A 16576-nucleotide genomic window follows, 5' to 3' on the forward strand; every position below is an offset into this window, starting at 1 on the left:
TTAATTAATTAATTAATTATAGAGGTATAAAGTGTAAATTTAAAATTATAATTTTAAAAAAATCGGTTATGAGAGTGTGAGTGTATGTGATGAGAGGAGGTGGTGAAAAAGTAAGTATAAATGATATTTTGATCATTTAGAATTTTAAGACTTTAAGACTTTTGTTAAATTTGCTTTATAAGATAGTATATATATATATATAAAACGAAAGAAAGAAATAATAATTTTTTGGGAAAAGTACAATAAAAACCAATGAACTTTCTTTTTTGGAATGATTAAGTCATTAAACTTTTTTTTGGAACAAATAAGTCCTTGAACATTCCAAAACAAGTTAAATAAGTCCTTGGACAATTTTTTGGAACAAATAAGTCCTTGGACATTCCAAAACATGTTAAATAAGTCCTTGGACAATTTTTTGGAACAAATAAGTCCTTGGACATTCCAAAATATGTTAAATAAGTCCTTGAACTTTCCAAAAAATGTTAAATAAGTCATTGGATAATTTTTGGAACAAATAAGTTATTGAACAATCCAAAACATGTTAAATAACTTCTTGAACTTTTATAAAACATGTTGGATATATTTTTATGACTTGTACAACTAGTTAAAGTGGTAAAATAGTGAAAAAAATCGGGAAAAAACCCAAATGAACATTCATATTTTGAACGATAAAGTGGAAAAATAGTGAAAAAAATCCGAAAATATATTTTGTCAGTGATTTTTTAAACTAAAAAAAATAAAAAAAAATATATTATTTTTAATTAAAATAATTAAAAAAAAGATTTTCACCATTATTTTAATTAAAAATAATATATTTTTTTATTTTTTTTAGTTTAAAAAATCACTGACAAAATATATTTCCGGATTTTTTTCACTATTTTACCACTTTATCGTTCAAAATATGAATGTTCATTGGAGTTTTTTCCGGATTTTTTTCACTATTTTACCACTTTATCGTTCAAAATATGAATGTTCATTGGGGTTTTTTCGGGATTTTTTTCACTATTTTACTACTTTAACTAGTTGTACAAGTYATAAGAATGTATCAAACATGTTTTATAAAWGTTCAAGAAGTTATTTAACATGTTTTGGATTGTTCAAGGACTTATTTGTTCCAAAAATTGTCCAAGGACTTATTTAACATTTTTTGGAAAGTCTAAGGACTTATTTAACATGTTTTGGAATGTTCAAGGACTTATTTGTTCCAAAAAAAAGTTTAAGGACTTAATCATTCCAAATAAGAAAGTTCATTGATTTTTATTGTACTTTTCCCTAATTTTTTTCCACCAATAACAAGTATTAAACTAAATATATACGAGAGATAAATAATATTTTATTAACTGTACTGAATATTTTAATAATATTATTAACGTTAAAATTGCTAAAATAGAGTAGATGTTGAAGTTGGATGTAATTTTTTTAAAAGATTTTTACTTTTTATATTTTATTATAGAAAATTATAACATAATTGTTAGAGATACCCTAATTTCCTCTCAAATGTGGAATAACAAAGAAGAAAAAAAATAAAATAAATTAAAATCTTTCAAAAAAATTACTAATTATCAAAAAATTTATTTAAAAAAATATATTTTTAAATAGTATATTAGTAAGGAAATGTGCTTGCAAATACCTGAAAGTAAAAAACCCTATTGACAGTGGACCAGGACTCTGTGGCTTGGTCAAAGAAATGATGATGGGTGCAATTGTCATGGGTTCTACTTTTAAGAGTAGAACATGTCATCATCATCATCTTTAGGGTAAAAAACTGTAATTATCTCTTTAACTTCTATTTCCAAAGCAAAAATTACTGAAATCCCGACGGGATTCACGAAATTAATAAAGTGGGGGTACGTTGAATGAGACTTAGGGGAAGGAAAGTATATGACCATGTGAGACTGGGGAGAAACCATGTAAGACGATGGTGAAAATAGAAAATGTAAGCTAGTCAACAAAGGTTTTTGGTTTTTGACTAGGGGTCTTTTCCCCCGTGCTTAAAGGTTAGATCCGCCCCTGATTATACAAGTCCAGGTTATTACAGTAGTACCGGTCTGAAGGTATATATATCGGCTCGAGAAGAAAGGAATTGTCATCAATCCATGGTGAATGGTAGGAGTTGTTTGTTTACCTTTTAATAGTTCCATTAAGAGACAACATTTGAATCCAAAAATCATCTACGTATCACCGGACCGCCCCCGCCGACGAATAATAGGTACCACCACTCCAGGCAGTCATTAGCTATCCTAAGCCTTTCTTTCGACACCAGCATTTGGATACCTTTCATTCACCCTCTCCCTGTCATTAGCTATCCTAAGCCTTTCTTTCGACACCAGCATTTGGATACCTTTCATTCACCCTCTCCCTGTCATTAGCTATCCTAAGCCTTTCTTTCGACACCAGCATTTGGAAATGATGGGCACGTCAGCTCGTTCTTCGGATATAGTTGACTTACACGTCCTATTCAATAGGGGCTTAGCGAGTGTTTGTTAAGAGATGAATCTTGTTTAACAAAAAAAAATAATATGCCTTTTAACCATTAAGCGACCTAATTTCCATTGTAAGCGACCCTCTGAATGATTTTGTATTATGGCCTCCTTTAACCATTAAGCGACCTAATTTCATTGTAAACAATTACCAAACAATTATATTTTATTTTACACTATATCATAAAAGTCTCTTAATCATTTTGCACCAAATCATTCAACAACTACCAAAAAGCCTCTTACTTATTGGTGATTTTTCGACATATAAATTATTAAAATAAAAAGCCCAATAATCGGGCCTCAGCCTAGATTTTATTGAATAATATGTGCCTTAGACTCAGCCCACTGGGCTTGAAACCTGAAACCCTAAAGTCCAATTCGAACCCAATAATTAAAAACTGAAAATTTCAATTATCAACCATCAAGTTTGACAAAATTTCATATGGGCCCCCCTACTTTTCAACTTATAGAATTTTAATCAACACTTTTCCACTAATCCTCCTGAAAACCGGGTTTTCTTTGGGAGTAATTAATTGGTAGAAATAGACCAAAGGTGTCTGCACGACACTGCTTCCACACGCGCTGTTTCTATTCCTGGTAAACACGCACCAATAGGATTCACAGTCAAGAATCACCGGTGGTCTCTGATTGGTGGTGTAATCCACGCGCCACCCTCCAGCTAGTTGACTTGAATTCCTCTGGGACAAGCATATGCTGCTGCTGTTATTTTATCATTATTTACAAAACCACTATCCACTCTCTCCCCAATCTTTTACTCTTTTCTTTCTCTCAAATTGCGCTAAAAGGCTCTCATTTTTTTTCACTGTGTGTTTGAGTGTGAAACTGCGTGTAAATAGGAGCTCTAACAAATCGAAAAGGGGTTTCAAAAACAAGAAGAAGAATCCGAACTTGATGTTGTTGTTGTCATCCATCGCTACATTCTTGAAAACCCTAACTCGTTGATTTTGTTGATTATCTGGTGGTGGTATCTAGCTGAAAAAAAAAAAAACTAAACCCTAGTTTCTCAGAACTCAATTTGGTGCTTTGGAAGTTATTACGATGTTGTTGGGAGTTGAAATCAGTTCAGTGAAGTAAGGTATTTGCTTCAATTGCATATCTATTTGGTTTCGGAGTGACTATATGTATTGTTTAGGTTATATTTTATGCTGTGTTTGAATTATGTGTTGGATATGCTTCGATTGGTTTGTTTATATCGATGTATTTGGTGTAGTTGAAAGGGTAGAGAGAAAAGGGGGAAAGAAGCCATGGAGGGGGATGATAGGGGTGTCATATTGGCATGCGTAATTTCGGGGACCCTTTTCTCTTTCTTGGGACTGGCTTCTTTTGCGATACTCTGGGCTGTTAATTGGCGACCATGGCGGATATATAGGTACTTCTACACTACTTCTCGTCGTGTTGACAATTTTTATGGTTTTGAGTTTCTTTATTTGAAGCAATGGGGGAATGCAATAGCTTGCTTTAAGCTTTTAGCTACTGTTTCTTTATTAGTTTTGAGCTTCATCACTCTCTCACTATGGTGACACATGAGTTGTGCATGAGACTAAATCTTTGGTTGCATTTCCCAATTAAATGGAACTTATTCTTGATGATATAGAAAATAGTCAGGTTTTGAACCTATCATATGCTTACTCATACTTAGAGGACTTGAGATTAACATGACTGAAGTTGTTAATGGAGCAAAGGTTTTCTCAAGAACATACTTAGACCTGTAAGTTGGTGTGCTTATTTACTGATTCAAAAGAAGAAAAGAGTAGGGGACTTGAGAATAATATGCGCCGAGTCATTAATGTAGACTTCCGTAAGCTTTAATAAGATTTTGGGTTTAGTTACATCTTTAATGAATGATTTAAAACTATCAAAACGTGGAAATTTTCTTGTTTCCTTTATAATTTTGAACTCTACAGGAACACAAAATAGTCGAACAAGTGCCGTCATAAATAGGTTTCCTTAGTTGTTTGAAAACTGTAGAAGTCTATATAAAATGAACGAGAACCGATTTATAGAGATTCGCATACCGTGACATGTTGATTGAAGTGCACATTAAATGCAGTAATTTTCAAGAGAAGCATCTGTTTGGAAAGCTGGTGTTTCGTGGAACTAACTACCACGAAATGAACCAAAAAATGTGAATATACATGAAGCACAAACAGTCAGAAATTTGTTTTGGAATTATTATTCCTGTCCAGGCTGGTAGTCAGTTTGGTAGTACTAAGAAAACACTCCACTGTTCTGGAAATAAGTGAAAAAATGACGGAACAAGTAAATGTCCACCATAATGCTTCAATTTATCTCTGGCTACCCAATTCAACTAGCTGGACTTGGGCTAAGACTGCATGCTTTGGCATTATTGGGTGCACAACGAGGCTATGAGATGGTAGGGACTATGGATAGACAAGATGACAATGATGAGTTGTTCCCATGATTATGCATATCGGGTTACTTGTTCAACCTAATGTGCAAGCACCAAATAAGGAGACGATATAAGACTGCTTGGATGGTTTCTTATATACTAAGAATCTAAGACTCAAAATCTTGTTTTCTACAACTTTTCATCTCCATTTGGGTGGTGGGCCACATGTTAGTTGATGAACTCATGCAGAACGGTGTTAACATATAGTCCATCTAGTTTTTGCATAATGTGGCATATGGTCTACTGCTCAAGAGAAGTGAAGCAAAAAGTGCAAAACCAATCCCTTTTGCATGATGTGTCTTATCCATATTCACCCGTGCTCACTTCTTTTATGTCTAGATTTTGAGAGGCTCTCTTGTCCATTGAGCCTTAAATGACCACTCATGGGACTTGACATAATGTGCGTATTACACTCAGAATGTGTGCAATAAGTTTCGGTGAGGGCGGCTGAAGCAACTAAGGCTATATCACTTGGTGTTGACCTTGGCATATGCTGGTACAAAGTAGGGCAGACCAATACAAACATGGGGGGAGGTAATCAAGGCTCATAAAATAGCTGCACATATCAAGTTTTAGGTAGGAGGATGGTGCCCTGGAAGGGTTCTATTCATGTTTTATAGCCTTTATTGGTTTTTGTTTTTGTTTTATGATGTGTTCCATTTTTAATCTATCCTATGCCATTTTGCAATAAAAAAGACTTGCTTGATTATGATCCGACTTTGTAGATGAGTCATTGCAAACATACAGTTCTGTTTTGAAGTGGTACCCTCTCTTCTCTTTCCCTTTATTTTGTATGTTGGATGGTGCTCGTTTATTTTCCAACAGATGGTGAAATGATAGATCACTTTACCTCCCCTAGGTCTCTATAACGTCTTCGTTTGACATGCATTTTTTACTGCTTTATGCAATCAGTTTGTTCTTTTGACATGCAWTTTTTACTGCTTTATGCAATCAGTTTGTTCTTTTGACATGCATTTTTTACTGCTTTATGCAATCAGTTTGTTCTTTTGACATGCAATTTTTACTGCTTTATGCAATCAGTTTGTTCTTTTGACATGCATTTTTTACTGCTTTATGTAATCATAGTTGATTTAGGTTATTACCTGACACTTGTTGTTATTGTTGCTATGCTTGTTCTGTGTTTGCACAGTTGGATCTTTGCTAGAAAGTGGCCAAGTTTCTTACAAGGGCCTCAGCTGGGAATATTATGTGGTTTCCTGTCGTTTTGTGCATGGCTGGCTGTCATTTCTCCTATTGTAGTTCTTATAACATGGGGATGTTGGTTAATTTTGATACTTGGTCGAGATATTATTGGTTTGGCTGTCATTATGGCTGGAACAGCTCTTCTCTTGGCATTCTATTCAATCATGCTCTGGTGGAGAACACAATGGCAGAGCTCAAGTATGTAATTCTTGATTAAGTTCTTTTAGTTTTACACATGTTACCATCATATGTATGATGTAAAGTGTTATTTAGCTACACTCCCTCCTTATTCAATAATCCAAAGAAAAGAAAACATCCATATTAAATTGTTAATTCACGTGGATGTTTAAATTCTCTGCATGGTTTCTATACACATCCATGATCATCCAAGAGCAATGGGGGTTATTAGCCATCATCACATTTCATATGGAAGGAATTAAAGGATTGATTATTGTTGCTACACTAAGTTTGCTGATGCAGGATTTATTATAATTTTCTTTAAAGGGTTGCAGGATTTGTAGCTTGCATGTGTATTTAGACATAATTGATTTTCAATTGCACTCATTGTGGTTCTTTTTTCTGCTTACAACATCGTGCATTTTTAAACGATATGGAACAGTAGAAATGATTTAAGTTGCTCCATTTATCTTGTGGTTGATGTCTCTTCTCTTCTTGAGTAGGGGCTGTTGCTGTTCTTCTTCTTCTGGCTGTTGCACTGCTCTGTGCATATGAACTGTGTGCAGTTTATGTCACAGCTGGTTCAACTGCTCCACAACGATATTCACCTTCAGGCTTCTTCTTTGGGGTCTCAGCAATTGCTTTAGCAATCAACATGCTCTTCATTTGTAGAATGGTCTTTAATGGTAGGTTGTGAGCTATTCTTTCTTCTCGAGGAATTTTTACTCATCAGGCATTTAATTGATTTTAGGTACATCAGTTACTGTGATTTTTAAATCTGGTCTCATCTTTTGATGCTTGACTTCTTCATTGTATTTTGGCTGTGGATCCTTACAGGCAACGGTTTGGATGTAGATGAATATGTCCGAAGTGCTTACAAGTTTGCTTATTCTGACTGTATTGAAGTCGGTCCAGTTGCATGTTTACCCGAACCACCAGATCCAAATGACTTATATCCTAGACAGTCTAGAAGGCAAGTACCCTTTTCTCTTTCTTATAAGATGTATAGTTTGTTCAGTAAAAGAAGCATATTTATGAATCTTTTTTACATTTCTTTCTCTAAAAACTTTGATGTTTATTGCAGAGTGTCACACCTTGGGCTTCTTTATCTTGGGTCGCTTCTTGTACTTCTTGTATATTCTATATTGTATGGTTTAACAGCAAAGGAGTCAAATTGGCTTGGGGCTATTACATCAGCTGCCGTTATAATTCTTGGTATATATTAACCTGATGCTATGTGATTGGTAATTTCTCAGGGCTGCTTATGGCATGTCTTGATTTCTGTCTGCTTCATGATGTTTTGACACCATTGAATTTGATTTCTTAGATTGGAACATGGGGGCCTGTTTATACGGGTTTGAGCTTCTTCAAAGTCGTGTTATTGCTCTTTTTGTTGCCGGCACATCTCGTGTCTTCCTGATATGCTTTGGAGTTCACTACTGGTCTGTTCCTGTTCTTTAATCCGTAGATTCGTCTTCTCCCCCTCTCTGTGTATAATCATCACAAGTTATTTCTTGGTAATTGTTAGGTATCTTGGGCACTGTATCAGTTATGCAGTGGTGGGGTCCGTCTTACTGGGTGCTGCTGTTACCCGTCACTTATCCGTCACTAATCCACTAGCTGCAAGAAGAGACGCGTTGCAGAGTACGGTGATTCGTCTACGAGAGGGTTTTCGTAGAAAAGAACAAAACAGTTCATCTAGCTCGTCTGAAGGTTGTGGCTCAAGTGTTAAACGTAGTAGTAGTGCCGAGACTGGTCACCTTGGCAATAGTGTGCATTGCATGGGTGATCCTAACAGCTGGAACCATGTGGAGGGGATTAACAGTGAGAAGAGCTTAGATAGTGGAAGGCCTAGTTTAGCTCTACGCAGTAGTTCCTGCCGGTCGGTTGTTCAAGAGGCTGCTGTAGGACCATCATCATACCCTGAGAGAAATTTTGATCAGAATGGCGGTTTGGTAGTCTGTTCAAGTAGTGGGCTCGAGAGCCAAGGTTGCGAGTCTAATGAATCTATGTCAGCAAATCAACAGACGCTCGACTTAAATTTAGCTTTGGCATTCCAAGAAAAGTTTAACGATCCAAGAATTACATCTCTGTTGAAGAGGAGAGCAAGACAAGGAGATATTGAGTTGACGAATTTGTTGCAAGATAAAGGGTTAGATCCGAATTTTGCTGTTATGTTGAAAGAAAATGGATTGGATCCAACGATCCTTGCATTGTTGCAGAGGAGTAGTCTGGATGCAGATAGAGACCATCGTGACAATACTGATATTATGATTACCGACTCAAATGGTGTTGACAATGCTTTGCCTAATCAAATTTCCTTGTCTGAGGAACTTAGGATTCGTGGACTGGAAAAGTGGCTTCGAATTTTCAGATTGCTTTTGCATCACATAGCTGGTACACCAGAGCGAGCATGGGTCCTCTTCAGTTTTGTCTTCATCGTCGAAACCGTCATTGTGGGCCAGTTTCGCCCGAAAACAGTTGAAGTCATCGGTGCAACACATCAACAGGTATGAACGGCAGATTTCTTTCTTTTAGTTCTTTCTTAGTTCAAATGTTTGCATCCAAAATCTCTATACAGATTACTTCAGCCTATCCTCGTCTCTTTAATGTGCTGGAGTTCTAATCTGCCAAATGTATGCAGTTTGAATTCGGTTGTGCAGTGCTGCTATTATCACTCGTTATCTGTTCTATCATGGCTTTCCTTCGGTCACTACAAGCTGAAGACATGGTGATGACTTCAAAACCCCGAAAGGTACATGATCTACCAACTTTTTCTCTTGTAGACATCATCACTTATGGATTTTCTCTGAGATATGTTACGGTTTTCAGTACGGATTTATCGCTTGGCTACTGAGCACTTGTGTTGGTTTGCTGCTTTCCTTCTTGAGGTACGATCGTTTTTTAAAGCTTCTTAGGGGAGTCATCTTGAAAGCAAGGAACTTTCAAACAAATGGATTCCCACGATGTTGCATGTATTCTTTTCGTTTTCATCAGCTTATCCACCTCGTCTTTAACTGATTATTAATAATACACTATATTTCTGCAGCAAGTCGTCCGTTCTTCTTGGATTGTCTTTGACAGTTCCACTCATGGTAGCATGCCTTTCTGTCGCCATTCCTATTTGGATACGTAATGGCTATCGATTTTGGGTATCAAGAGTAGATTATGGAGGTCCAGTAGGAAATTATCAGACTCTCTGGATGAAAGAGGTTTGTTATCAACCTATCTGGCATCTTTTTTTATTATTTAAAAATTGAAACTATTTTATAGCAGACTTCTTGTTCTGTGAAAAGTTAGGACATAATATTCACATACCTTAAGGGTCAGGTTCAGGGGAAAACCGCAAAAAAAAAAAAAAAAAACTGAGGAACACCTTGGTAACCATTCATGTGGACGATATGCACATGTGCATACAAGTAATTGGTAACCAATTTGCCCGGTATGCGCATGTGCATAATGTGTATAAAACCCAAGAAACAACTTCAATTACTTGTATGCACATGTGCATACCATTCAGATGAATGCTAGAGTGTTCCTCAATTTTTCATTTTTTGGGGGTTTTCCCCTGAACCTCCCTCCATACCTTAATGTTCATATATGTTAAACTGCTTTATTTCTGATTGGCTTGCTGCAAACTGTTATCAGGGAGTTGTTCTTTCCATCTGCATATCAATATTCGTTGGATCGGTATTAGCTCTTGGTGCAATAGTCTCTGCAAAGCCTTTGGAGGATTTAGGCTACAAGGGATGGGCTGGTGGTCAGAACAGCATCAAGTCTCCATATGCATCATCTGTTTACCTTGGCTGGGCAATGGCTTCTGTAGTTGCTCTCATAGTTACAGGCCTGCTACCAATTGCATCCTGGTTTGCCACATACCGATTCACTGTATCTTCAGCTATATGTGTAGCCATATTTTCAGGTAATACCAAGTTGACGGATAATAACGAAGAAACAACTATATTATGGAACCAAACAAATATTTATTGATCTGCCATTTTTCTAGTTGTCCTGGTGGCATTTTGTGGTGCATCATATCTCGAGGTTGTGAGCTCGAGGGATGACGAGGTCCCTGAAAAGACTGATTTTCTAGCTGCATTACTTCCCTTGGTGTGCATCCCAGCTTTGCTATCACTTTGCTCTGGTTTGCTTAAATGGTAAATGATCTCTCATATTTATAAAATTATGATCTCCCGGTTATAGTGAATCATAAAAATTGCTAATTGATTGATTTATGCCATGGAAAATCACTTGCAGGAAGGATGATAACTGGAGGCTTTCACGAGGTGCTTACGTGTTTGTCATCATTGGTCTTCTTCTTCTTCTTAGTGCGATATCAGCCATTATAGTCATAATTGAACCATGGACGGTAATACCAAGTTTTAAATATTTACTTGGTTAGCTTTGTGTGTTATAGCATTATAGTAACTTGAATCTTTGCTTTGCATGGCAACAGATAGGGGCATCGTTCCTTTTACTTCTCCTCCTCATCGTTCTAGCTATTGGTATCATCCACTTCTGGGCTTCAAACAACTTTTACTTGACTAGAATGCAAATGTTTGTTGTTTCGTTCTTGGCGTTTCTACTGGCCCTGGCTGCATTCATCGTCGGATGGCACCAAGGTAAAAGAAAACATCTTTCTCATAAATCTTCTATCTCTTAAATGGTCAGGGGAAAAATCCCACTTCCCAATTTGGTTTACTTTTATCTTTTTGGGTAGTTCTTTCTATACATCTTTAGAAAAAGACATAATGCATCTTATATCGTACTACAGATAGATCTTTCGTTGGAGCCTCTGTTGGTTACTTCTCATTTTTGTTCCTTCTGGCTGGCAGGGCATTGACGGTAAGTCATATACAATCATCATAACGTTTTAAACCTTTTCTGATTTCTTCTTTGCTTTAGTAGGTGTCATAACTTGATGTCATAAGTTTCAAATACAATAAGCTCTCTTATGAAGAATTACCTTCCACAGGTGCTTCTTTCACCTCCCATAGTAGTATATTCTCCACGAGTGCTGCCTGTATATGTTTATGATGCTCATGCAGATTGTGGGAAAAACGTCAGGTTTGTTTGAGTCTCTAATCCGACCTTTTAAATGCTTTTCTTTTGATTAAGTCCCATATTTTTCTCCATTCATCAACAGTGTAGCTTTCATTGTCCTTTATGGGATTGCGTTGGCAATTGAAGGCTGGGGTGTTGTTGCAAGCTTAGTAATTTATCCACCATTTGCTGGAGCAGCTGTATCAGCAGTTACACTTGTTGTAGCATTTGGGTTTGCTGTTTCTCGGCCGTGTTTGACTCTCGAGGTTTGTTTCTGAATTGTAATCGAATGACAGAAATTTGGACTTCGCTTTCTGCTTAAACCACATTAAAACTTAATGTGGAAGGACTTGAAACCTTTTTTTACATCTTTTTTTGTTAATACTGTTTCTGAACTCCCCATTAACAGATGATGGAAGATGCTGTACACTTTCTCAGTAAAGACACTGTCATTCAGGCAATTGCTCGATCTGCCACCAAGGTATATTTCAAGATTTAATCAGATTTAAAGGCTAGCTAAGAAAAAGATAACCATTTTCTTTGATTTGTATATATGAGCTTGTTTTATTTTTTCAATGCAGACAAGAAATGCTCTAGCAGGAACTTATTCAGCTCCTCAGAGGTCTGCTAGTTCGGCGGCTCTTTTAGTCGGCGACCCTACTGTTATGCGTGATAGGGCAGGAAATTTTGTGCTTCCTAGAGCAGATGTCATGAAATTAAGAGACCGCCTGAAAAACGAAGAACTAGCTGCAGGATCGATTATTCGCAAGATAAAACATGGGATATTGTTTCAGCATGATTCGACCAACGACGTAGGCTATAGAAGAGAAATGTGTGCGCATGCTCGGATTCTAGCTTTAGAAGAAGCAATCGATACAGAATGGGTCTACATGTGGGATAAATTTGGTGGTTATCTACTTCTTTTGCTTGGTTTGACCGCCAAGGCTGAACGTGTACAGGTGAAAGATGATTCAATCGCCTTTGGTTTAAAGCCGGGGATTTATTTTCTTAAAGTTAACATTTTTTCTTGCATGTCAGGATGAGGTTCGCTTAAGACTCTTTCTTGACAGCATCGGTTTTTCGGATCTAAGTGCCAAAAAGATCAAGAAGTGGATGCCGGAAGACCGTAGGCAGTTTGAAATTATACAGGAGAGGTAAGGATCTGAATTTCTTCATCATCTTGAAGTTGGAAGAACTATTCAGTCTGATACTGTTTATTTTGAGTGTGTAGTTATATAAGAGAAAAGGAGATGGAAGAGGAAATCTTGATGCAGAGACGTGAAGAGGAAGGGAGGGGTAAAGAAAGAAGGAAAGCTCTTTTGGAAAAGGAAGAACGTAAATGGAAGGAGATAGAAGCTACCCTCATATCATCTATTCCAAATGCTGGAAGCCGGGAGGCAGCCGCCATGTCTGCTGCCGTACGTGCGGTAGGAGGTGATTCAGTTCTTGACGATTCTTTTGCACGTGAAAGAGTTTCAAGCATAGCTCGGCGAATTCGTGCCACTCAGTTAGCTCGTCGTGCGCTCCAGGTAATATCCGTGATAACGTTGTGGAGGTTGCTACAGTTGGTTTCTTATTGCACTTAAATTCATGAATCAAGATTTTCATTTGACATCTGATAGCATTGTTATTTGGCAGACGGGAATCTCTGGTGCTGTGTGTGTTCTTGATGATGAACCAGTAACAAGTGGGAGATACTGTGGGCGGCTAGATCCCACTATTTGTCTGAGTCAAAAGGTTAGTTTTTCGATGGCGGTTATGATCCAACCCGAGTCCGGGCCAGTTTGTCTGCTGGGCACCGAGTTTCAGAAACAAGTGTGCTGGGAGATTCTCGTTGCTGGTTCTGAGCAAGGAATAGAGGCTGGACAAGTGGGGCTTCGGCTAATAACCAAAGGAGACCGACAAACCACTGTTTCAAAAGAGTGGAATATCGGTGCAGCTTGTATTGCCGATGGAAGGTATAACTTCTTGTACCCATTCTTGTAAACGATAATAGAAAGACTGAACTAGTTAAATTGCAGGTGGCATACTGTTACAGTGACCATTGATGCTGATTTAGGAGAGGCAACTTGCTACTTAGATGGTGGTTTTGATGGGTATCAAACGGGATTACCATTGCGTTTGGGAAATGGCATTTGGGAGCAGGGAACAGAAGTGTGGGTTGGTGTGAGACCACCAACGGATGTGGATGCATTTGGGAGATCCGATAGTGAAGGTGCAGAATCCAAAATGCACATAATGGATCTTTTCCTTTGGGGAAGATGCTTGTTAGAAGATGAAATTTCTGCCCTTCCTGCTGCCATGGGTTCCACTGTCTACAATATGCTCGATCTCCCTGAAGACAATTGGCAATGGACAGATTCTCCTCCTAGGGTCGGTATCTTTATTACTTAACCCTTCACTTTTTATACATTAATGCATACCGATACTTTATCTTCATATTATAACTGTGTTTGTATGTTTTTTGGTTAGGTTGATGAATGGGACAGCGATCCTGCTGAAGTAGATCTATATGATAGAGATGATGTAGATTGGGATGGTCAGTATTCTAGTGGCAGGAAAAGAAGATCAGAACGCGAAGGAGTGGTTGTGGATATGGATTCTTTTGCAAGAAGGTTAAGAAAACCGAGAATGGAAACCCATGAAGAAATCATCCAAAGAATGCTATCAGTTGAACTGGCCGTGAAGGAAAACCTCTTGGCCAAAGGAGAAGCACACTTCACTGATCAAGAATTTCCTCCAAATGATCGTTCGTTGTTTGTCGACCCTGATAACCCCCCTTCTAAGTTGCAGGTAGTGCTATTTTTTCGCATTAGATTTGTTTTTTTTTCTTGGAATATTGCATTTTTAAGTTCATTGATCACGATTCACGAATTCACGCTCTGATTTCAGGTTGTATCGAGATGGATGAAACCAACTGAAATCGTGACCGAAAACCAGCTGGGTTCTTCTCCATGCTTATTTTCCGGGGATGCAAATCCTTCTGATGTTTGTCAGGTATGTTATTTGGCAGCGGTCATTTAGTTTTTCCGTGTTCCTCTTTTGAGTGGTTTGATTGCTTTCGAACAGGGGCGGTTGGGTGATTGTTGGTTTTTGAGTGCTGTTGCTGTCCTGACCGAGGTTTCGCGGATATCAGAAGTTATAATCACGCCAGAATATAACGAGGAAGGAATCTACACCGTCCGATTCTGTATTCAGGTACTGCAGTCCAACCAACTAGCAGATTCTATAGCTGATTTTATTGCTGTTAATAACCTTTGTGTATTCTTATTGAAGGGGGAATGGGTTCCCGTTGTTGTTGACGACTGGATTCCGTGCGAATCGCCCGGAAAACCAGCTTTTGCCACCAGTAAGAAAGGGAACGAACTATGGGTTTCTTTATTAGAAAAAGCGTATGCCAAGCTTCACGGCTCCTATGAGGCATTAGAAGGAGGACTGGTCCAAGATGCACTTGTTGACCTCACGGGAGGTGCGGGTGAGGAGATCGATATGAGAAGTGCCCAGGCCCAGATCGATCTTGCTAGCGGAAGATTATGGTCTCAGTTATTACGCTTTAAACAAGAAGGATTCTTATTAGGTGCCGGAAGTCCATCTGGTTCGGATGTGCATATATCTTCCAGTGGCATCGTTCAAGGCCATGCTTACTCATTGCTGCAGGTTCGAGAAGTGGACGGCCACAAACTCGTTCAAATTCGAAATCCATGGGCAAACGAGGTCGAATGGAACGGTCCTTGGTCCGATTCATCACCTGAATGGACTGACCGGATGAAGCACAAGCTTAAGCATATCCCCCGGGTAATTTACAATCCATACGGACTAACAATATATTTATAAACGTCATTTACCATCTACATTTCTTTGAAGCAGGCAAAAGATGGTATATTTTGGATGTCTTGGCAAGATTTCCAGATTCACTTCCGGTCAATATATGTTTGCCGTGTGTACCCTCCCGAGATGCGATACTCGGTCCACGGGCAATGGCGAGGTTACAGTGCTGGTGGATGCCAAGATTACGATACATGGCACCAGAACCCGCAATTCAGAGTGAGAGCCACTGGTTCTGATGCATCATGTCCCATACATGTGTTCATAACCTTGACTCAGGTACATGCTCGTTTTTAAACCAGTTTTAAGCAAATTAACGTTCATCAGGATCGTAATTGAGTTGATCACGTGTTTGTAGGGGGTGAGTTTCTCGAGAACAACAGCTGGGTTCAGAAACTATCAATCTAGTCACGATTCGATGATGTTCTACATCGGGATGAGGATAATCAAGACTCGTGGTCGTCGTGCTGCTTACAACATCTATTTACATGAATCGGTTGGCGGGACAGATTACGTGAATTCTCGAGAAATATCATGCGAGATGGTGTTAGAGCCCGATCCTCGAGGCTACACAATAGTACCAACAACAATACACCCTGGAGAAGAAGCACCCTTTGTTCTTTCTGTATTCACCAAAGCATCCATCACCCTTGAAGCTCTATAGACTGCAATTCCGCAGCCATTTTGGTTCAACATCACGCAATCGGGATCTAATCCATATGTTCGGCTGCTTGCTTTTTTCCGAACCCGTGAACCCACCTGGTGGATCGCAACCATAGTAAACGATGCCATTCTTGATCAAGATTGATCAAATGTCATACAAATGGCCCACCTGGAGTTCCAGATTTTGCATTCCGACTGCTGCCATTCTAAATCCAGATCTACGGAAATGGTATGGTGGTTTAACGGGAGGTTTGCAGGGTGCGGTAAAAACGGAATTTTCAGGGGTAATTGATGCTGTAAGAATATAGGGAATGTAATGAATCATGTAAATGAAATAGGAAAAGAGATAGGAAAATTGAGTTAGGTATACAGGTAACAACAGGGGGTGTTTCAATGGTGGCCAACTGCAGTTTTGAAGAGTGGTTTAGTGGAGGAGCTTGGCACTTGACTTCATTTCCTTTTTGATTTTTAGTAATCATCATGTACATGTTGACTTCTGTTTATTGAAATGAGAAATATATATTCATCTGTTCTCCTTCATCTTTCATGTTTTTGGGATCTGTGTGGACTAAAAAAATCAAACCAAATGAATCCAGGGTAATTTGGTAATTTACTAAAATTATGCATCTCCCTTATTTTTGTTTCAAAAATGCATTTTTTTTCTCACTCGACTATTCAGTCCTAGTCTAACGGTATGCTGGTTAGCACATTAATGAGCTTAATAAGACAAACAACTTATTCGGTTGGCCATGCA

At 38.2% G+C, this 16576-nt stretch overlaps 1 protein-coding gene across 4 annotated transcripts; it reads left to right on the forward strand.

Annotated features, from left to right (window-relative positions):
- The first annotated feature begins 3260 nt into the window (after positions 1-3260).
- On the forward strand, positions 3261-16355 carry LOC112520793 (calpain-type cysteine protease DEK1). 4 transcript variants are annotated; one of them, XM_025129362.1, is made up of 30 exons: positions 3261-3576; positions 3712-3870; positions 6062-6312; positions 6795-6977; positions 7129-7264; positions 7376-7506; positions 7619-7733; positions 7820-8801; positions 8936-9046; positions 9124-9182; positions 9341-9503; positions 9940-10213; positions 10298-10448; positions 10549-10660; positions 10748-10913; positions 11066-11136; positions 11267-11358; positions 11438-11600; positions 11744-11815; positions 11916-12293; positions 12373-12488; positions 12566-12863; positions 12973-13292; positions 13356-13707; positions 13807-14127; positions 14227-14331; positions 14404-14532; positions 14611-15129; positions 15202-15438; positions 15518-16355. In XM_025129362.1, the coding sequence occupies exons 2-30, from the start codon at positions 3746-3748 to the stop codon at positions 15821-15823; spliced, it is 6438 nt and encodes a 2145-aa protein (XP_024985130.1). In that variant the 5' UTR covers positions 3261-3576; positions 3712-3745; the 3' UTR covers positions 15824-16355. The 4 variants fall into 4 exon arrangements, with proteins under 4 accessions (XP_024985130.1, XP_024985129.1, XP_024985131.1 ...); XM_025129361.1 differs by having other exon boundaries at positions 14404-15129; XM_025129363.1 differs by lacking the exon at positions 15518-16355 and having other exon boundaries at positions 14404-14911; positions 14992-15129; positions 15202-15293.
- Positions 16356-16576: the final 221 nt, after the last annotated feature.

This window comes from Cynara cardunculus (genome assembly GCF_001531365.2).
Source record: "Cynara cardunculus var. scolymus isolate 2C chromosome LG 11, CcrdV1, whole genome shotgun sequence".
NCBI classification, from domain to species: Eukaryota; Viridiplantae; Streptophyta; class Magnoliopsida; order Asterales; family Asteraceae; genus Cynara; species Cynara cardunculus.

Excerpts from the sequence above, each read along its gene's own strand:
- LOC112520793 (XM_025129361.1), top strand. The coding sequence starts at position 3,746 with ATGGAGGGGGATGATAGGGGTGTCATATTGGCATGCGTAATTTCGGGG. Across the intron at positions 3,871-6,061 it reads CGACCATGGCGGATATATAG|TTGGATCTTTGCTAGAAAGT; the intron begins GTACTTCTACAC and ends GTGTTTGCACAG. Across the intron at positions 11,359-11,437 it reads GATTGTGGGAAAAACGTCAG|TGTAGCTTTCATTGTCCTTT; the intron begins GTTTGTTTGAGT and ends ATTCATCAACAG.